At 50.5% G+C, this 21476-nt stretch overlaps 1 protein-coding gene across 2 annotated transcripts in view; it reads left to right on the top strand.

The window, feature by feature from the left end:
• Positions 1 to 252: 252 nt before the first annotated feature.
• MMD2 (monocyte to macrophage differentiation associated 2) overlaps positions 253 to 21476 on the top strand; it is a gene marked incomplete at both ends in the record, with an annotated part of 48488 nt that continues 27264 nt past the window's right edge. For both annotated transcript variants that reach the window (XM_079718470.1, XM_079718469.1), the window contains one exon: positions 253 to 299. In XM_079718470.1, coding sequence (XP_079574596.1) covers positions 253 to 299 — 47 coding nt within the window. The remainder of the gene's footprint in view (positions 300 to 21476) is intronic.

The following is a 21476-nucleotide window of genomic DNA, read 5'->3' as shown; positions in this document are numbered from 1 at the left end:
GGAGGGGTCGGCGCCGCGCGGGGAGGGGGCCGGGGCTGCGGGGACTCAGGCGATTGGCCCGGAGCCCCCCCGCCCCGCCCTCCACCAGCTGCTCGGGATTTGGCATCGGCGGCTCCGGGCTCTGCTCCAGCTCGGCTCCGCGCGCCCCCGGCCGCCCCCGCCCCGCGGCCGCCGACCTGCTGCTCCGGCGCCGCGGCCTCTTCAAGTTGCCGCGGTCGGAGCCCCGGGCTGGAGGCTGATGGAACCGCCGCGATGTTCGCTCCGCGGCTCCTGGATTTCCAGAAGACGAAGTACGCGAGGTGAGCGGGGGTGGGAAGCGCGGGCGGCGGGTCCGGCTTCCTGCGCCGCCAGCGCGCTCCCCCCGCCGCCCCGAGAATTCAGGGTGATAAATGGACCCTGTCCCCGGCCGGAAGAAACCGGACACGAGACGTCGTGGTCTTTGTGAGTCTCCGCGCGCAGCTCTGCGCCCTGGACCCGGGAGGAGCGCGGCTTCCCCGCTTCCCCGCGCCTCCGACGTAGCGTGGTGCCCTGGGGCGAGTCGCTTCACCTCTCTGAACCTCAATTTCCAGGTCTCAAAGGCGGGGATAATGAGAGTCCCCACCCCTGGGGTCCCCGCGAGGATTAAGTGAGATGATCCCTTGAAAGCACTTTGCACGGGTTCAGTCGCTATTCGGCGCTTTTGTTAATGATAAAAGGCGTTGGCCCGCACCGTCCCACCGAACCCCCGACCACCCCTGTCCCCCGCACCACCCCTGACCGCCCTCATAGCAAGCAGGAGGAATGGGTAAGGAAACTGAGGCACAGGACCAGGACCTATACATCTTGGCCTTTTCATAGTGGGAAGTCTGTGGTCCCACCTGAACCTCAGTTTCTTCTTCTAAAGTGGTGATTTCAGATTGCCGAGTGGAAGCCAAGGTCTTGTCGCTTTGATTCCCAATTAAGGGGCTGGGGGGAGGGGAGGGAATATTAAGTTCCTCTAAGATTTTGGCGGGGTGGGCTTGCCTGAAAGCTGGATGAAAACCCTTTTCTAGGATTGCCCCTTCGCCCCCAGGAGTCTTGGGGGAGGACCCACTGCTCTGGGTGTGCAGCCCTAGGCGTCGGCCTCCTGCCCAGGGGAGCCCGCCTTCACCTGCTCTTACCCTCCCGCCAGGCCTCCTGCCTCCGTGGGTGGAGTGGGCAGGTGGTGAGTTGAGCTGGGTTGGCATCCTTTTTGCTGTCACACCTACACAGCTCATTGTCTCCTGGCAATTGTTGAGGGTCCCTGGTTCCATGAAGTCTCCACAAGTTGCTGTCAGATGGAGCACAGCTTGACCCCAGAGGCCGGGCCGAGCTCGGCTTCAGGGCGGGAAAGTGGGGAGGCAGGACTGGGTCCTTTCCCTCTCAGTCTCATCTCTGTTTCCTCTGGCGGGGGGGCGTTGTGTCTCCTTCATGAAGTTGGGGAGTCCCGCTGGAAAGGGGTTGCTGGTGGGAAGGCCCGGAGGAATTCCTGTGGTATTTCTCTTGGCGGGAAGGTGGGAGGGGCTGGTTGCACAAATCTGCGAGGTCTCGTCTGGTGTGGGAACTTGGACTTTCAGAGGATTGTTCTCGAGGGTCCTGTGTGCTGGTGTGAGATATAAGTTGGTGGAGTGTTCACTGGAAGGGAAGGGAGAAACCCGGGGCTGGAGACTTCAGATGCGGGGAAGGAGCTCTGTCCTACACCTGCTGTGTGACCTTTGGTAGGTGTCTCAACCTCTCTGGACCTCTACTGGTTAATCCGTTAGACAGGAGGGTTGGTCTAAATGATCTGTAGATTTTGACACCGGTGCTGCTCCCGCTGTAACTGGAATAGGGCTCTCCAGCTGGAGACCATGAACCCTTTCTTTCATGCTTGGGCTGATGACGCTTCTACGGGTGATGGGTCCAGTGAGGAAATGGAATGCATTGATTAGAACTATTTCTGTTCCCTTCCTCCTTGTGCGGCCCTTACTACCGTCCAGTCCACATATTAGGTCCTTAATCAAGGCTTTGTGATTGAGTGAATTTAATAGTATGACCCAGATCTGTCCAATAGAAATAGCATACAAGCCACAGAGGTAGTTTTAAATTTTCTCATAGCCATTCCGTTTAATGTGTGGCTAATTTCCCATCTCACTGTCATAAGAAGGTGAAAAGAAACAGGTGAAATTAATTATGAGAATATATTTTAGTTAACACTTTATATCTAAAGGATATTCAGTATGTAATCAATATAAACAAATTATTCATAGATATTTTACAGTTTTTTTTCAACCACAAGTCTTCAAAGTCTGGTGTGTTTTATACTTACAGCCCATCTCAGTTTGAACTAGCTATATTTCAAGTGCTCAGTAAACACATGTGGTCAGTGATTGTCATATTGAACAGGACAGGAATGTCCTCCAGGGTGAGAGATGGGTGTTTGTCTTAGTCCTTTCAGGCTGCCATAACAAAGTACCATAGACTAGGTGCCTTATAAACAGCAGAAAAGTATTTCTCACAGTTCTAGAGGCTGGAGGTCTGAGATCAGGGTGCCAGCAAGGTCGGGTTCTGGTGAGGGCCCTCTTCCAGGTTACAGATTGCTGACTTCTTGTATCCTCATAGGTCAGAAAGAGACGGAGCTAGCTCTTTGGCTTCTTCGTATAAGGGCAGTAATTCCATTCATGAGGGCTTCACCCTTATGACCTAATTATGCCCCAAGGGTTCTACCTCCAAATGTCATCACACTGAGGGTTAGATTTCAACATACGAATTTTTTTTTGGAGGGGGGTCACAAACATTCCGCTCTTAACACTGCTCCTGGTTAAATGCTGTGTGACGTTGCAAAAGATGCTTTCCGTCTCTGAGCCTCTGTTTCTCAGTGGGTGGTTGTACCAACTGATCTTTAAGGTTCTAACCTTGAGTCCTTGAATGGTTTATCTACATCCAGAAACATACTTATCATCAAGCTATAGGAATTAAAGACTGTAGTGTTGCTTCAGGGCTAGGCAAATTGATCAATGGAACAGGACAGAGAGGCCAGAAACAGATTCATGCATATAAAGGCATTTGACTTTTGACAGAGGTGGCCTTGCTGATCAAACCAGTTAAGGATGGTCTATTGAATAAATGGTACTGAGACAATAATCCAGATGGAAACAACGAAACTGGAGTCCTACCTCACACCATACAGAAAAAGCATTTCTAGATGGATTAAAGATTTGCAAGTGAAATTTTTTAAAAAAATTGAAAACTTTTTTGAAAATTTGAAACAATATCTTTTGGATATCATGCTAGGTAAAGATTTCTGAAGGCACAAAAAGTTCAAACCATAAAAGATTGATAAACTCAACTACATTAAAAATTATGAATTTTTATTTCCCCCAAAATGCCAGGAAGACAAGAGAAGACAAGCCACGAACTTGAAGGACATATTTGCAACATACTTAACCAACAAGTAATTAATATCCAGAATCGGGAACTCCCTGGAGGTCCAGTGGTTAGGACTCAGTGCTTTCACAGCAGGGGGCATGGGTTCAGTCCCTAGTCAGGGAACTAAGATCCCAAAAGCTGCACGTCATGGCCAAAAAAAAATTAAATAAATAATAATATCCAGAATCTATAAAGAACCACAATAAGGAAAAGACAGCCCCATAGAAAATGTAAAAAGACAGTCATTTCAGGAAGGGAGGACACAGATGAGCAATAAGCACGTGAACAGCTGCTCACTTGCGTTGGTGATCAAGGAAATGCAACATAAGAGTCCATGGGACGCCATTCTTGTATTCAATATATAAGAAGTCTGACAATACTATTATAACTACTTCGGAAAACAGAAATTACCATGTAAACTTGGACACGGCCACTCTCTTCTGGGTGTTTGCCCTAGGAAATTCTGCACATGTGTGCCGGGGGAGATGGCCCAGAATCTTCTCAGCAGCACTGTTCAAGGTAAGCAAGACCTGGAGTCAGCCCAGAGGTCCACGTTGATGGAACAGTATGTATCCATGCAGTGGAGGAGTAATCCTGCAAGGAAAACAGGTCCAGTCCCAGGCAACGTATGGATGAATCTCACAGACGTGCTGAACAGTAGCAAAACACAGAAGAAAGCATGACTCCAATCATGTAACACTCAAATCCCAGTAAACTGTGTTGTTTAGGAACGCAGAGAAAGTACGTGAAAAGTGAGACAACAATGATTCCAAAATCAGGTTAGTGGCTACCTGTAAGGGAGGGAGGGAAAGATACACAGGGTGCTTGTGGGTCCTTGTAATTCTTAACTTGAGAAGAAAAATGAACTGGGTTCTACGTGTCCTGGAAGGCAGCGGGGTCTCACATTTCCTGGGTGAGCCCCACATGGCGCCACCTCACTGCAAGGAAGCCGGGAAGTGTAGTCCACCTGTCTGTCTGTGCCCGCTGCTGCTTCCATGTCCAGAACAGCACGTGGCACCTGAGCAGTTACCAATCAAAATCCGTTGCATAATACTGGCTGTGTGACTTTGGATGAGCGAATTAACCTCTGAAGACATAGGTGCCCTCTTTCGCTTAATGCAATGTGACCTTAAACGTGGGCCATCGTAAAATAACATTATGGTTATAAATGTAACACATGCTCCTTGGAGAAAAGTTTTTAAATTATGGGAAGTAGATATAAAGATGAAAGCAGCAGACCTTTAATCCCATGGTCTGGAGATCATCACTGTTAAATGTGACTTTTCTTCCAGTCTTTTTTTTTTTTTTTTTTTTTCCCCCCCCTTTTTATTTATTTATTTATTTATTTATTTATTTATTTATTTATTTATTTATTTTTAAAGAAGATGTTGCGGGTAGGAGTTTAGTAATTTATTTATTTATTTCTGCTGTGTTAGGTCTTCGTTTCTGTGCGAGGGCTTTCTCTAGTTGCGGCAAGTGGGGGCCACTCTTCATCGCGGTGCGCGGGCCTCTCACCATCACGGCCTCTCTCGTTGCGGAGCACAGGCTCCAGACGTGCAGGTTCAGTAGTTGTGGCCCGTGGGCCCAGTTGCTTCGCGGCATGTGGGATCCTCCCAGACCAGGGCTCGAACCCGTGTCCCCTGCATTAGCAGGCAGATTCTCAACCACTGTGCCACCAGGGAAGCCCCTCTTCCAGTCTTTTTCTGTAGATACTCTATAGCTACCGTTGTAATCTAATTTTTAAAAATTGACCTGCCATAATCCCGTCTCCTTTGTCTTTCATAATTGTTTGCAACCTCAGCTTAAAGGGGGCTTTTGCTTAATATTCCATCTCGTCATCACACCCTGCTTTATTTTATTATTTCCCACTTTTGGACAATCAAGTTGCTTTCTGGATTCTGCTTCTGTGCACAACGCTGCAGGAGCATCTCTGCAGCACATACCTGATCCATTGTCAGTTCTGGGTATTGGCCTGGGGCCCTGGGTCACCAGGTCCAGGTGAGGCTCACCGAGGGCCCAGACTATAAGGACTTGGTTGGGGACCTGCCCCCCGCCCAGCACAGTTCCTGCCATGGAGTTTGGAGTTGCTTCTAAGGCCAAAGCTCGGGTCCCACTCCTTCCATGGTGGGGTCCTTGGGAAATACAGAAGGAGCCAGGAGCCTGTGCTGTGATTCCGCCCTCCTCTTTGTTGGCTTCTCTTGTGCAGGGGACTTTTTCCCTGAGCCTTGCTTTCCTCCTCGTAAGTGAGGTTAACAGGTGGGGGTGGTGGCAGTGGCCCTGGGAGGCCTTCTGTAGGTTTAGTCCCCGTCCTACTATCTGAGGTCCCTTCACAGCCACTTAGGACCAGTCCTACTCCAGCCGGGACTCTGAAATTCTGAAGGTCACCGGTTTCGTAAATGTTTGTAGTTCTTGAGGTGATTAAGATAAGGTATGTGAAGCATCTGGCGAGGTCCTTGGTCTACAGCTGGTGCTCCGGAGCGGTGGCTATTTATGTCATAGTTACTGTTATCCAGTCTGTCTCTTTCCAGAGAGGATTCGAGGCAGTTTGTAACAAGCAAGTTTCTCAAGATCCATAGGGCTGTCGGAGAAACGCTTCCATCTTGGCAGAGCTTTCTCTGACGTCAGCAGGTGTCTGCATGGCTGGAGAAGGGGTGGGAGGGGAGATGGGGCTCATGGGTGCTTCTGCCTTGCTGGGCTACCTGGGACACGGCCGGCCCAGGGCTTCATGGAGGAGGGGGAGATAGATGACCCACACTTCCTGTCCATCGTCTCCTCGGATCCTTGGCCGTCCTGGGAGTAGCTGCAGTTTCTAGTCCTGTTTGGTTTGCCCGAGGCCGAAGAGCAGTTGGTAGGATTCACACCTGGGTTTGTCTGGACCCTGCTTGTCTGCCTCCCCCATGCGACCCTGGGGAATAATCATCGTCATCACCCGCAGCTGCAGGGTACGTGTCTCACACGCCGAGTCTCTACTCCCCACTGGACGCGGGGATTAGAATTCAGAGTCCTCCCTGCTGCCTGCACCGTTGCCGGGACTGGAAGGGCTCTGAGAACACACCGTCTGTGTGCCGGCCTCCTTTGTTCATTCACTGATGGCCCCGCCCCAAACGCAGTCGGGCCAGGGCAATGTCCCCACGGAAGCCCACCTGCCGTATGTCTGGTTATTTCAAGTATTTTTTTTACATCTTTATTGGAGTATAACTGCTTTACAATGGTGTGTTAGTTTCTGCTTTATAACAAAGTGAATCAGTTATACATATACATATATCCCCATATCCCCTCCCTCTTGCGTCTCCCTCCCTCCCACCCTCCCTATCCCACCAAAAAACCAAGCTAACAAGCTTCTCAACAAAATGGGTTGTGTCCTCCTTCCGGCAACTATACTTCTATGGTGACAACACTGAACACTCTGTAAAACGGTGGCTGTCATCTGATTGAAGACTGGCTAGCATCAAAGACAGCTGAGGGGGCTTCCCTGGCGGTCCAGTGGTTAAGACTCCACGCTTCTGCTGCAGGGGGCACGGGTTCGATTCCTGGTTGGGGAACTAAGATCCCACATGCCGAGTGGCGAGGCCAAAAAAAAAAAAAAATAGAAAGGCAGCTGAGTGTAGTTAATTTTTACACGCGTCTTTGGCATTCGTTGCTGGGCAGCCTTGCTTGGATGAGCAATAAAGACATACATAGTTTATTAATTATTATGTATGTCAAATGATTTATTTGATTGACTTCATTGCAGCAAAATCATTATTTATAGTCAAGATTTTCACTTATATTGGGGTTCTGTTAACAGTAATGATCTAAAGGTGTTCTGTCTGGCGCTGTAGCCCTTGCCACCTGTGGCTGTTTAAAAGTAAATCTTAGACCTTCCCTGGAGGTCCAGTGGTTAAGACTCTGTGCTCCTAATGCAGGGGGCATACCTTTGATCCCTGGAAGGGGAACTAAGAACCCATATGCCATGCGGCCAAAAAAAAAAAAAAAAAACCAAAAGAAAAAGGTAAATCTAAATTTATTAAAATAAAATTAAAAAGCTAGCTCCTCAGTTGCACCAGCCACATTTCAAGTTCTCTATAGTTACATGTGGCCAGCGCTGCTGTATGGGACAACACAGACATTTAACATTTCCATCATTGCAGAAATTTCTCTGGAAGAGCACTAGCCTAAAGGATTCAAATGAAAACTGTAATTTAAAAAACCCCACAAATGTAAATTAAAGCAAATGTCAGAAACTGAAAAAAGTTAAATGATTTTTAATTCTAAAATATTCAAAAACTTCTATTAAACTGAAAAGGCAAAATACAAATTAAGATGAATAAGTATAACATTTTAAAGTCAAACAGTATTTAAGTAAAGCTGAAATATTTTATTTGATTGTTTTGAAAATGTAATTGAAACCTGTCATATGAAAATGAAACTGCTCACACCTGGAGTTCAATGTCCACCTCGTTGCCAACATAGAGAATAGTTAGGAAAGAAAAAAAAAAAAGAATAGGTAGAGAGCAGGCTTATGATTGCCAAGGGGTTGGGGGGAGGGAGAGGGATGGACTGAGAATTTGGGGTTGGTAGATGCAAACTATCAACATTTAGAATGGGTGAACAACAAGGTCCTACTGTATAGCACAGGGAGCTATATCCAGTGTCCTGGGCTAAACCATAATGGAAAAGGGTATTAAAAAAAGAATATCTATATGTGTAAAACGGAGTCACTTTGCTGTGCAGCAGAGACTGGCACACATTGTAAGTCAACTATACTGTACTTCAATTAAAAAGAAAAGAATAGGAATTATGTCTTATGCAAGTTACCTCTAGTCCTGCACATATACAAGTTCAGGAGTGATATGAATTCATTAATATTTCACATGTTTCTCTGCTACCATGTGCACGTACTGGGAATTCCAAGGCAATTCATGAGTGTCTTTGAAACCTGGAAATGAAACAGGAAGAGAAACAAATTGATGCTTGAGGTTACTGGACTGTGACTCTTCTTGGGCATCAGCCTATGGCGTTCATGCTGTCTTCAGAGCAAGGCTTTCACGGATGAATTGACAGTCGTCCCTCCGTACCTGCGGGGGCTGCGGGGGCGGGGAGCGGGGATCAGGGAGCCGATTTAGTTCCAGGACTCCCCCGAATGCTGGCATGTCCGCGGATGCTCAAATCTCTTGCAGGTGTTCCTCCGTATTCGCGGGTTCTGCATCCGTGGATTCAACCATCCTCGGATTCAGTCAGCAGCGGATCACGTAGTAGTTTCCATCCCAGGTTGGTTGAATCCCTGGGATGTGTAACCCACGGATGGGGAGGGTGACTGTAGTTGGTCTTTTTTCTTACCCAAGCCTGCCTGCTGCTCACATCTTTCTGGTTGCCAGTGCCAGCCGTGGCATCACCCTCAAACCTTCACAGCATTTGGATGCTGTCGGTTTTTTAAAAATTATGGTAAAATATGCCTAATGTAAAATTTACTGTTTGGACCATTTTTCAGTGTACACTTCGGTGGCATTAAGCACATCCACCTTGTTGTGCAGCCGTCACCACCATCATCTCCAGGAGTTTTTCATCTTCACAAACCGAGACTCTGTCCCCGTTAAACACTAACTCCCCCGTCCCCCTCCTCCAGCCCTTGACACACACCCTTCTGCTTTCTGTCCCTATGGATATGATTACTCTAGGGACCTTGTATGAGTGGAATCCTACAATACTTGTCCTTTTTATGTCTGGCTCCTTTCACTCAGCATAATGTCTTCAAGGTTCATCCATGTTGGAGCAAGTGTCAGAATTTTCTTCTTCTTTTAAAAAAATTAATTTTATTGAAGTATTGTTGATTTACAATGTTGTGTTAATTTCTGCTGTACAGCACAGTGATTCAGTTATACATATATATATATATACATTCTTTTTCATATTCTTTTCCGTTATAGTTTATCACAGGACATTGAATATAGTTCCATGTGCTCTACAGTAGGACCTTGTTGTTTATCCATTCTATATATAATAGTTTGCATCTGCTAATCTCAAACTCCCAATCCATCCCTCCCCCACCCACTCTCCCCCTTGGCAACCACAAGTCTGTTCTCTATGTCTGTGAGTCTGTTTCTGTTTTGTAGATACGTTCACTTGTGTCATATTTTAGATTCCACATATGAGTGATATCATATGGTAAATGATAGGGTCTTTCTTTTCTCTTACTTCACTTGGTATGATAATCTATAGGTCCATCCACGTTGCTGCAAATGGCGTTATTTCATTCTTTTTAATGGCTGAGTAATATTCCATTGTATATATGTGCCATATCTTTATCCATTCATCTGTCGATGGACATTTAGGTTGTTCCCATGTCTTGACTATTGTAAATAGTGCTGCTGTGAACATAAGGGTGCGTGTATCTCCTTGAATTATAGTTTTGTCCAGATATGCCAAGGAGTGGGACTGCTGGATCATATGGTAACTGTGCTTTTACTTTTTTGAGGAACCTCCATATTGTTTTCCATGGTGGCTGCACCAACTTAAATTCCCACCCACAGTGTAGGAGGGTTCTCTTTTTTCCGTGTCCTCTCCAGCATTTGTTATTTGTAGACTTTTTAATGGTGGCCATTCTGACCGGTGTGAGGTGATACCTCATTGTAGTACCTTCCTTTTTAAGGCTGAATAATGTTCCATTGTATGGATTTGCACCCACCTTTTGTTCCAAGGACACAGGACAGGAGATGTGAAGCAGTACTTGCCTGGTCCTGCCCGTGTTATTCACAAAGTGAACGTCCAGGGTGACAGCTCACACTGCCAGCGATGAGTGCTGGATCCCCCGTGACCAAGGTGCTCAAAGTCTCCTTAACAAATTAGTCTGCGTTTGTGAGAGCAGGACCTCTAAACCCTGATCCACACATACTCCACAGATCCATAGCATTGGCATCAACTAGTGCTTGTTAGAAGCAGAATCTTGGGCTCCACCCCAGACCTATGGAATCAGAATCTTTATTTTCATAAGATCCTTCAGTGATTCATGTGTACATGAAAGTTGGAGAAGTAATGGATCTAAAGGGACAGGCTTAGGGACAGAGTCCCTCTTGTTTAAGGGTAGTACTGCCTGAACATTACTCTAATAGGATTATTAGGGTAGGATACATAGCACACCTACTGTCATCCTTCCCTTGTGCCCGGGGCAGACATCACTAATCGATAATGGGATTCAAAATCATTCTTCCCATTGAGCAGAGGGAGCCTCTGATGCCTCAACCCAGGACTCCTGGCCAACAGAGAAGCAAATCAAGAACACGGCCAGGTAGATGCAATAAGAAGTGTGGATCGAGATTTGGGTGGACTAATTCCCAGTGTCCCAGACTGCTTCTCTGCCACTAATTTTTTCTTGTTAATTGCCACCACAGTAATGACATCCACCATTTCCTGAGCATTTTGTATGTTCCAGGGTTTGCTCTAGATGCCGTGTGCATTGATTCTAATCCATTCTGTACCCTGCCAGATAAGTGTTATTGGCCCCATGTCACAGATGAGGCTGACAGGGAGGCTGGTCTGATGGCAGGTGAGAGGGACAGCCCGCTCTAAACTCAGATCTGTTTGACCTCCGGTCTGAGCTTTTGCCGATTCCTCCCTGCAAGGACCCCAGCCCTCCCTGCAAGGATCCCCATGCTGTCAGAGCTCCCAGGCTGAGGTCCAGACCTCTTCAGACCCCTCCCTGGCAGCCCCGGGGATCCATAGCCAGATGAGTGGAAGGGCCACTGGAGTTGACCACAGAGCGCTGGCTTAGCTCACAGAAGGTGTGAGTGTGGACAGTGCTCACCGTAAGTGAAGTCGTTTCTTAAACAGCAGGCCACCTGAGCTTGTGACAGAGCTTAGTGCGTTCAGGGCTCCAAGGGAGCTGGAGCCGGAGGCCAGGTGCCCCCATAGATGCCTCAGTGACCCTCTGGGTGTTCACCCCATTCTCCACGTTCACCATCTCCCTTCCTCACCCTTGTCTCTGTTGGTTTTCTTTGCCTCACAGTTTCTGCCTTCTCATAACCTCAGTTCCTTCACCGCTGTTGCTTGCGGTCTCCATCCTGCCCCACGTTTGAATTGCTCCCTTGGCTGTCTCCCCACGAACCTGGGGCAGTGGAGAGAGCAGGTGTGTTCTCCACACGTTACCTGGGAGTGGATGGCACATCGTAAATACAGTAAGTCCCCTACAGAAGAATGAGTCCCGTCCCAAGAGTGTGTTTGTAAGTCCAATTTGTTCATAAGTCCAACAAAGTTAGCCTAGGCACCCAACTAACAATCGGCTACATAGTACCTTACTGTAATAGGTTTATAATGCTTTTCGCACAAATAGTACATAAAAAACAAACACAAAAAATAAAGAAAACTTTTAAAAATATTTATTTGGTTGTGCTGGGTCTTAGTTGCAGCAGGCGGGCTCCTTAGTTTGGCATGGAGACTCTTAGTTGCGGCATGCATGCGGGATCTAGTTTCCTGAGCAGGGATCGAACCCAGGCCCCCTGCATTGGGAGCACGGAGTCTTATCCACTGCACCACCAGGAAAGTCCCAAGAAAACATTTTAAATCTTACAGTACAGCACCTTGAAAAGTACAGCAGTACAGCACAACAGCTGGCACACAGGGGCTGGCATCGAGTGAACAGGCAAGAAGAGTTACTGACTGGAGTGGGGAGAGGAGGTGGGAGGTGGTAGAGCTGAAGGGTCGTCAGCAGTAGGAGACGGAGGGCAAACTGCAATGTCACTCACGCCTGACGTTGATGCCACAGGTTCTGGTTCCTTGCTGGATTCAATTCTATCTACCCCCTTGAAAAAACGATCCAGTGATGTCTGGGTAGTAGCACATTCACATCTTTGGAAGTTCGCAACTTGAAGGTTCGTATGTAGGGGACTTATGTACTTGAGAACTGGGAAGTAGAATTTCACCGCGGGTGACTTCTGTTGTTGGACCCCCTGGGCCTCCCTCGGGGCCCCTCCCCTTAACGGCTGTGTGACCTCGGGCATGTTACCTGGCCTCTCTGTGCTTGGCTTCCTCTTCTGAAAGATGGGAAAGAATAGTAGTACTCATCTCACAGGGTTGATTGAGTCTCTGAGCTTCCGTTTCCTCATCTGTAAAATGGACAAAATAATTGACCCTCATCAGAGAGTCGTTGGAGAACTAAATGCCGAGCATGGCAAGTGCTTGGCCCAGGCAGGGCCCAGCGTGGACTGAGTGTTCTGACGGTGTATCTGACGGTCTTGGTCCCATTGCTCACCCCCCGGGCACCCTTGGGCTGGTCACGTAGCTTCCCTGGGACTCAGGTCCTCCATCGCTGCAGGAGGGGTGGCCCAGGTGCATACATGTATCAGGGTGTGGGGTGTGTCTCTCTGGCTGCAGAATGGACAGTGAATAACTCTGAATGAAGCAGAGTCGTTAGGGTTACACTAAGCGAATGACTCGTCTTGGGACCAGGTCCCTGCACCTTCAGTCCTGCTTTTCTGGGAAGCAGGAGCTGCAAGATGGTGAAGGTCAGACCTGCGGGGTGTGGTCTGCCCTTGAGCTCCCATCTTCCACCCGATGATGCAGTTCCCCCTCCTCCCCAAATGTCCAGCTGAAGGAGTCACCAAGGGCACAAGGGCATCTGGGCTCGGGTTGTCTGGAAGTTGCCGTGACCCTGCCATGTGGGTGGATCTCACCAACCAGCAGGCGGGAGCACTGGAGGCCAAGAGGGGGCTTGAAGGGATCAGGAGCCCTGGGGGTTGTGTGGCTCTGATTTTAATAATTACCGCTTGGGTGGAAGTCTGTAGTTGGAGGTGGGCAGGGCAGTGAGGGGAGGGAGGCTGGGTCTGTAGTGTGGTGCTGGGCCACAGTGAGGACAGCTGGGAACACGTTCCCCGCCCTTGCCGTGGACACCTGGCTGCACCACATAGAAATGTTTCATTTGTTCGTTGATTAAGCAATAATTGCCGCGTGCTGTGGTGTGCTGGGCGCTGTCCTGGGTGCTGGGGATACAGGGCTGACCCTGTCCTCGTGGAGCTCACATTCTGGTGTGAGAAACAGACAACAGACAGATAACTGTATGATAGAATTTCAGGTGGTGACGTGGCCAGGAGAGGGTGTGAGGGGCAGGGTCGGGTGACACGGGGATAATGATGCTTCCCTCATAGGATCGTTTGGAGGAAATGCATGTAAACCGGCACACAGTGGGTGCCGATTAAAGGACAGGTTGGTACAGCGGGATTGGGGTGCTAGCAGCTGCGCTGGGCTCCCAGGGGAGCTGTCCTTTCAGCACCAGCAGATCTCCATTTATTGCCCTATGCCTGGAGTGCAAACCTAAGCTGACAGATGTGCAGGGACACTTAGGAAGTGACAATCGTCCAGAAACCCCACTCCAGCAGCAGTGCAGACACGCACCTTCAGATTCATCCAGACACAGCCCACCCCTCCAGGTTTGTCCTAAGTCCCCGTCTCAAGCAGGGGAGAGTCTGGCAGGACCCGTGTCGTTGATCGCCCTTCCCCAGCCAGACTGCAAGCTGCTTGGAGCAGGCGTGGGCTGGGGGCTGTTCAGACACCCTGTGTCCCCTGAGGGGCCAGCATGGTCCGGCATGTGGTGGGCATGCCTGACTTGTCCACTGGTTGGGCACCCACACTTGGTTAGGTGGTTCACTGATTCATTCAGAAACCTTGTTGAGGGACTTCCCTGGTGGTGCAGGGTTAAGAATCCACCTGCAAATGCAGGGGAAAGGGGTTCGAACCCTGGTCCGGGAATACCCCACTTGCTGTGGAGCAACTAAGCCCGTGTGACACAACTACTGAGCCTGTGCTCTAGAGCCCGCGAGCCACAACTACTGAGCCCGCGTGCCACAACTACTGAAGCCCACGTGCCTAGAGCCCGTGCTCTGCAACAAGAGAAGCCACCGCAACGAGGAGGCTGCACACTGCAACGAAGAGTAGCCCCCGCTCGCTGCAACTAGAGAAAGCCTGCGTGCAGCAACGAAGACCCAATGCAGCCAAACATGAATAAATAGATAAATTAATTAATAAATTAAAACAACAACAACCACCTTGTTGAGAGCCAGGGCTGGGGCACCAAAATGAGTCCTGTGCAAAGCTTGCCCCCTCCCCCCAAGAAACTCATCGTTTAGGGGAGGACTCGGTCTGCTAATAATACGTGAACAAGTGCATAATTGAGATATTGATAAATATGCTGGAAATGTAGGTATGGTTTCTGCTTGAAAGCCTGGGTAAGAAAGGGTTTGAGGGTGACTTTGGGACTTTCAGTTATAAGTAACGAAGCCTCAGTTTGAACTGGCTTAAAGCAAAGAGTGAGAGAAGGAGAAAGAGGAGGAAGGGGCGGTGGGGGAGTGAAAAGAAGGGAAAAAGGTTGGTACTCAGAAGTGAAAAGCATGTGGGTTCAGGTGCAGCTGGATCCAGGGTCTCAAAGACGACCAGGCTGCCTCTCTTCATCTCTGGGCTCTGTTTCCTCTGGTGGCTCCAGTCTCTGGACTGCCTACAGTGCTGACGAATGGAGAGTTTCCTGCGGAATCCTTCGGGATCACCATAGCCCTGGAATTGAGTCTCCTTGTCCTGGCTTGGATTTCATGCCCATTCTCGGACCTGTTGCTGAGGTCAGGGGAGAGACTATGCCAGATCTAGGTCACAACCCCTCTTTTGGAGCTTGGAGATGAGGAGTCAGGCATGACTTGGGGTCGAGGTGGGGTGTACCTCCACCTGAGCCTGATGGAGTAAGAGCAGGGAAGGGATGGCCCCGAAAGAAAGTGGGGCCATTGACTGCGTGAGGGATGGATGCTAGACAGGCAGAAGCCACCCGTACCCACTGTAGGACAGGAGAGGCTGCAGAGAGGTTGGGGCGTTTGGGTGGACCCTTCAGAATGAATAGGAGTTCTCCAGGGAGGCAGAGGAGGCGATGGAGGGGAAGGCCATTCCTGGAAGAGGGAAGAGCAGGGAGGGGCAGGTTCAGGGACACCAGGGAAGAGTTGGTGAGGCTGGCCCTCAGGCCATGTGGAGGGGAGGATGCCAGCTCTGGTCCCCAAGGGCCCCTGGCTGAGCCCAGCAGCTGGCCTTTCTCCAGTGGGCTCCGTGGCACCGTTGAGGCTGATTTATGCTGAGAGTGTCATGACTTGGGTACCAGAAGGGGAAGAACTCTAGGGAGGGAGGCTACTTCAGAGACTGCCGTGGCGATAAAAGTGGGGAGTTTCCTGGGATCCCCAAGGGGCTGGGCTGCCAGCGCTTACTGGGGAGGGCTGCTCATCTCATTTCCTGGCTACAGGCGGGTTACTCGCCCATATGCCCCTTTACCCCAAAGCCTTGAGTGCGTATTTCCTCAGTCCCAGGGTACTCTCTTATGGAATGAGGTTAAAAAATGAAATCTAACCTTAAAAAGGAAGGGCATTCTTTCCTTTTAAAATTTATTTATTTTATTTTTGGCTGCATTGGGTATTTGTTGCTGCGCATGGGCTTTCTCTAGTGCTTGAGCGGGGGCTACTCTTTTTTTTGCAGTACGCGGACCTCTCACTGTTGTGGCCTCTCCCGTTGCGGAGCACAGGCTCTGGACGCGCAGGCTCAGCGGCCATGGCTCACGGGCCCAGCCGCTCCGCGGCATGTGGGATCTTCCCGCACCGGGGCACGAACCCGTGTCCCCTGCATTGGCAGGTGGACTCTCAACCACTGCGCCACCAGGGAAGCCCAGGGGGGCTACTCTTTGTTGCGGTGCGTGGGCTTCTCATTGTGGTGGCTTCTCTTGTTGCGGAGCACAGGCTCTAGGCGCACGGGCTTCAGTAGTTGTGGCACATGGGCTCAGTAGTTGTGGCACGCCAACTCAGTAACTGTGGCACACGGGCTTAGTTGCTCCGCAGCATGTGGGATCTTCCTGGACCAGGGCTGGAATCTGTGTCCCCTGCATGGGCAGGCAGATTCTTAACCACTGTGCCACCAGGGAGGTCCCAGGAAGGGCATTCTGATACAGGCTGTAACATGAATGAACCTTGAGGACATTATGCTAGTGAGCATAATAAACAAAATGCTATTACTGCCTTCTGCTAATAAGCTAACAAACAAAAGGACAAATCTTCTGTGATAACATTTACATGAGGTCCCTGGAGTCAATTTCATGGAGACGGAAAGTAGAAGGCTGGGTGTCAGGGGCTGGGGGAGGGGGCTGGGGAGTCAGAGTTTAATGGGGACAGAGCCTCAGTTGGGGAAGATGGGAAGGTTCTGGAGATGGAATGTGGTGATGTTTGCACAGCAGTGTGAATGTGCTTAATGCCACAAAAAGACACCCTTAAAAATGGTTAAAATGGTCAATTTTATGTTATGAGTATTTTACCACAATTAGAAAATTTATGAAAAATAAAAGCTAGTTGAAAATGGTGGGCTTGGGACTTCCCTGGTGGTGCAGTGGTTAAGAATCTGCCTGCCAATGCAGGAGACACGGGTTAGAGCCCTGGTCCGGGAAGATCCCACGTGCCGCGGAGCCACTAAGCCTGTGCGCCACAACTACTGAGCCCGCGTGCCACAACTACTGAAGCCCGCGCGCCTAGAGCCCGTGCTCTGCAACAAGAGAAGCCACAGCAATGAGAAGCCTGCGCACCACAATGAAGAGTAGCCCCTGCTCGCTGCAACTAGAGAAAGCCCGCGCACAGCAACGAAGATCCAACACAGCCAGAAATAAATAAATTAATTAATTAAAAAAAGAGAAAATGGTGACATAAGGAGGTCATTTATTAAGTGTAAGAGGAAACAAAAATATAAAGGAACATTAGCATCGATGCAGTCTTATTTAGTAAGTGTCCTGCAGACTTTACCAGTTGCCCTATCACTGTTTCAATGGCTGCTTGCCGGCAGCAGGATGACCGTCCTGTCATTGTGGTGTTTTAACCTTGACCCTTGGTTCAGTTGGCATCCACCATGTTGCTCTCTGTAAAGTTACCATTTCTTTTGGTGATGGAGAGCATTGCGGGGAGGGGAGTGTTTTGAGATCATGCAAACATTGCATTCCTCCTGTTAGGAAAACTTCCATTCAAAAAGTAGAGAGACTAGTATAATGTAATAACCCCATAGCCTAACAATGACTAACAATTTCTAATTAACGGTTATGACCATTTTGCCACACTTGCTTCATCTCTTTGCTTTTTCTCTGCCGATAGTTGAAGACAAATCCCAGATGATGTGTCAGTCCATGTCTCTAACTGGTGAGGATTAATTCTTCCGTAACCACCAGAGCCCATCACACCTGACGACATGGGCAAAACTTCCTAGTGCTGTCGAGCACTTGATATGTGGCTAGCGTGGCTGAGGAATTGAACTGTACATATTCTTTAGTTTTAGTGAGTTTCCATTGACTTAGCTGCACATGGCCAGTGACTGCCAGAGTACCCTGCACACCTGCAGAGACTTATCACACTCAGGTTGACGATCTCGGCAAGAGAGGCAAGAAACTTCGCACCGCATCTCCCCAGGAGGCAGGAGACATCTGACTGTCCCATTTCTGGCGATGCTGAGGTTGATCTTGGGGCCAAGAAAGCGATGCTGGGTTCCCCGGGTTTGACCACCTTGTTGCTCAGCAGCCTCTCACCAGCCTTCTCCGCATCTGTTGGTTACCCTTGTCTGAATCAGTGATTTCATTAGTGGTTACAGTTTTGTGATTTTCAGGAGCCGCTCTTAAGGATAAAGATCCTCACACCAAGCACCTCTGCGCTTGGTGTACCAAAGTGGTGGGGTCTTCATTATTATCTAAGACAAAACCAAGGGGTTCATGTCTTACAAAGAAAGGCCTTGGGGGAAGGAATGGATCAGTCCCTGTTCGTAGTGGAGATATTCTTAGGATGTGTGGATGGTATTTCAGGGTTGTGTGCACAATGTATGTGCGTGTGGGTGTGTGTGCGTGCACATGTGTGCATTTTGCTCCAGAAAGGTGTAGGTCTCTGGGGGAATCTGTTTCTCCCTGAAGGCAGCTGCCTTGCTCAGGAATTGGTCCCTGAATCCTGGTCACGGGAGATGGAGTTGGGCTGGGAACCAGCTTTGGGCGATCCCAGGGCCCTCTGCTTTTGAATTGGGCTCAAACCTGCCCTGTGATGGCACCCTGGGCGCTTGGCCATGGGCAGGGCTGGGCTATGCCAGGCTGTGTGTGGCCCTGTGTCGGCGGGGATGGGACATTCCCAGGCCTCGTGCACGTTCCACGAGCCCTCGAGCGGCCCCTCCTTTCATGGGGAATAGTACTAGCATGGAGAAAATGATTTCCTGTGAGAGGATCCGCCATCCCAGTGTGCCCTGTCGTGCCGGCGGGCGGATGGAACGGCTCATCTGTTGGCAGGTGGCCCCTCGTCTCTGGAGTTAGAGCTGCTTTGGGCTCCATACAGCGAGCCAAAGGCTGAGGGTCCCTTGGGAGTGGTGGGGGTGGGTAGGGGAGGTATTTGCTGAGTTTCTTAAAGTTCCTCCTGGTGGAGTCGGGTTCGGGGCGTGTCTCCTAGAAGGCGTGTTCTGGGTGTGGCCCCTGCAGGATGAGGAAGGTGGTTGTAACCCCATCCTGGCATAAGGGAGGGGAAAGCTGCAGACATGAGATGTGGCCGGGAGGCCACGGCACCCCTGGTTTAGGGGATCGGGGGTGGACGGGGCAGTGGCCTGTCCCTTTCAGAGGAGGTGGAAGCCAGCGGGTGTGAGTGAGCCTTGCAAACTGTGAAGTGCCGTGCAGATAAGCCTCCTGGGATCATTCAGAAGCAATACTGTTTCTTGCCCAGAGCACTTGTGGCTGGTGTCTTCGGGGTTTTACTCTTAGCTGCCGAGAATCTGCCTTCGTGTGGGTTTCCCCAGAATCAGACCCGGGGACAAGGATGCAAGGACGAGGGGTGTGTCTGGGAGCTGACCCCAAGATACAGCAATAGGAGAGTGCGGAAGTGAGAACAGGGAAGGGCACGCAGCCGCTAAAGGGTTTGTAAGAAGCGGGTTGCACTGTAGGCGCTCGGAGCTTAATTAATTCTGCTTGGGAGACGGTGGGGGACACGGCTTGGAGTCATCTCCGCTGAGGGCAGAGGAGCGGGGGCATCCGTCAGCTCCCCCCTGAGTCACTGGCGGAGGCTGATTCCTCGGAGCACTAGCTCCCAGGCTGCTGCAGCGGCAGCACAAATCCCCCAGGTCAGAGCTCTCGGGCTTGGGGTCTCCACGCTGGGGAGGGAGATGGGCATTCACAGCATTGAGGCAGTGGGTCGACCACCAGGCTTGCATCAGCCGCTGGTTACAAAGACTGTGGAGATGGAGGCCCACCCCGGGCTTCTGGTTCAGAAGGTCTGGGTTCCCATGGCATCTCCTCATCCTGTTATCTTCTGGGAGCTTCCGGTGAGGCAGGGAGGATGGGGTGGACCCTCATTGTACCAGAGGGGAAGAGATTCCCCAGGGAGCCCTGGGGAGGGTGCAGGGCTAGGGGTGTCTGGCCCCAGCTGTGCTGGGTCAGTACCACCAGGCACGCACCTCCAGGGGGCGCCGTTCACGTGGAATGCCGCGTGTTCTCTGTGCTCCCGACCTGCCAGCGACCCTGGCCCTTTCCCCTCCTTCCTCGGCTTCCCCTCCTGTTCCCCTCCTGTCTCCCCACTGGGATTTTGATCTCACAACAATTCTGAGCTGGCCCCAGCCCATGGACTGTTTCTCCCCGACTCTGTTTCCCAAAGACGGAGCCAAAGACGCTGTCTGCCATCCAGGAGGAGCTGTGAATTCATGAACGGACACAAAGAAGTAGCCCGGGACCACGCTGGAGAAAGGGAGAGGCTCAGAGGGCCCGGGGCCAGCTCTGCCCTGGGCTGCCCTTGCTTCTGTGGGACAGACAGACCCCGCCTTTGTCTCCTGGACAAATCTCTTCAGTCCTCTGTCCTGGGGATTCAGGGCTGCCACTGCCAGGCACTGGCCCAGCCCGGAAGGGGCGGCCGCAGCAGTTTTCCTGAGCCTGGGCTCATTTGGGAGAGCAGGCCTGCTTCTCTCTGGGGGCCGTGCACCCCAGCCTGGCCCAGGCCAGAAGGGGAGGGAGAAATTGCAGAAGCTCTGAGCCTGGGCCTGGCTGCTCCAGACCGCAAGCCGGGGAGCGGGACGGCAGAGGAGCATCTGGGGCGCGCTTGGCTTGGAGGGAGGCCCAGGTGGTGGGGACAGGGCAGGTGGTCAGCAAGCTTAGGCCCTGCCCGGGGCCGCCCATAGGGGCCCCAGGGGGTGGTGTAGGAAGCACACCTTTTTACAGACCCCTCCCAGACCTGGCTGGTAGGGGCCTGGGGCTACTCCATCTTTTAACCTTTTATCGAAGTGTAACTACAGGAAAGTGTGCGCCCTTCCATTCGGGCTGGAAAACTGAACAACACACCCCTGGCACCAGCACCCCCAGCAAATCACTCAGTGTCGCAAGTTGCCAGGAGCCCGATCACGCCCCCTGGTCACTGCCCCCCCCCCCGCTTCCAAGCGTAGCCACCGTCCTGGCTTTTGTCCTCTAAGACTCCTGGTGCTGGTTCTTGAAGTTTATATAAATGGAATCAGAGAGCCTGTCCTGTTTGGCGCCATGACTGCGATGCCCCCTTGTCTCTGAGTGCAGGGCGTTCGCTGCTTCCCTCTGCAGTCTGGTTCCGTGTGGGACCCTCCGCACTGTGTCCATCCTGCCCCGGACGGGCAGTTGGGTGGTTACAGAACTCTCTTTGGGACCAGCCTCTCCCCTCTCGCAACTCGAATGCTGTAGGTTGGAGAACGTCTGGTCTCGAATATTGATTTCAAACATAGACCTGCATATTTAAAACATTTTGTTTTATTAGATTTTAACAAAATTCTTGAAGTAGTAGATGAACATTGTAGCCAGTCAAGCAGCACAGAAATAGAAAGAAAAGAAATAATATTTCTCCCCTTCTCCCCAGGCTCCCCAGTGGGGTTTCCATTCATACCTCCTGCTTTTCTAAAGCAGCAAACTGGTCCTGCCCCTGGAATCGTGTGACCTTGAGTGGCCAAGGTCCTGGCTGGATTAACCCATGTCTCTGGAGTCTGTGTATTCCACAAATTCTGAAGGTTTTAAAAGACTGGAACTGTTCCCAACTTGTTACCTCGAGTCTAAACAACTTAGTAAATGCTCGGAGATGATTGATGAT

The sequence above is a fragment of the Hyperoodon ampullatus genome (genome assembly GCF_949752795.1).
Source record: "Hyperoodon ampullatus genome assembly, chromosome: 14".
Taxonomy (NCBI): domain Eukaryota; kingdom Metazoa; phylum Chordata; class Mammalia; order Artiodactyla; family Ziphiidae; genus Hyperoodon; species Hyperoodon ampullatus.
The sequence above is the reverse complement of the archived record's forward strand: the minus strand, read 5'-3'. Positions and strand labels throughout refer to the sequence as shown.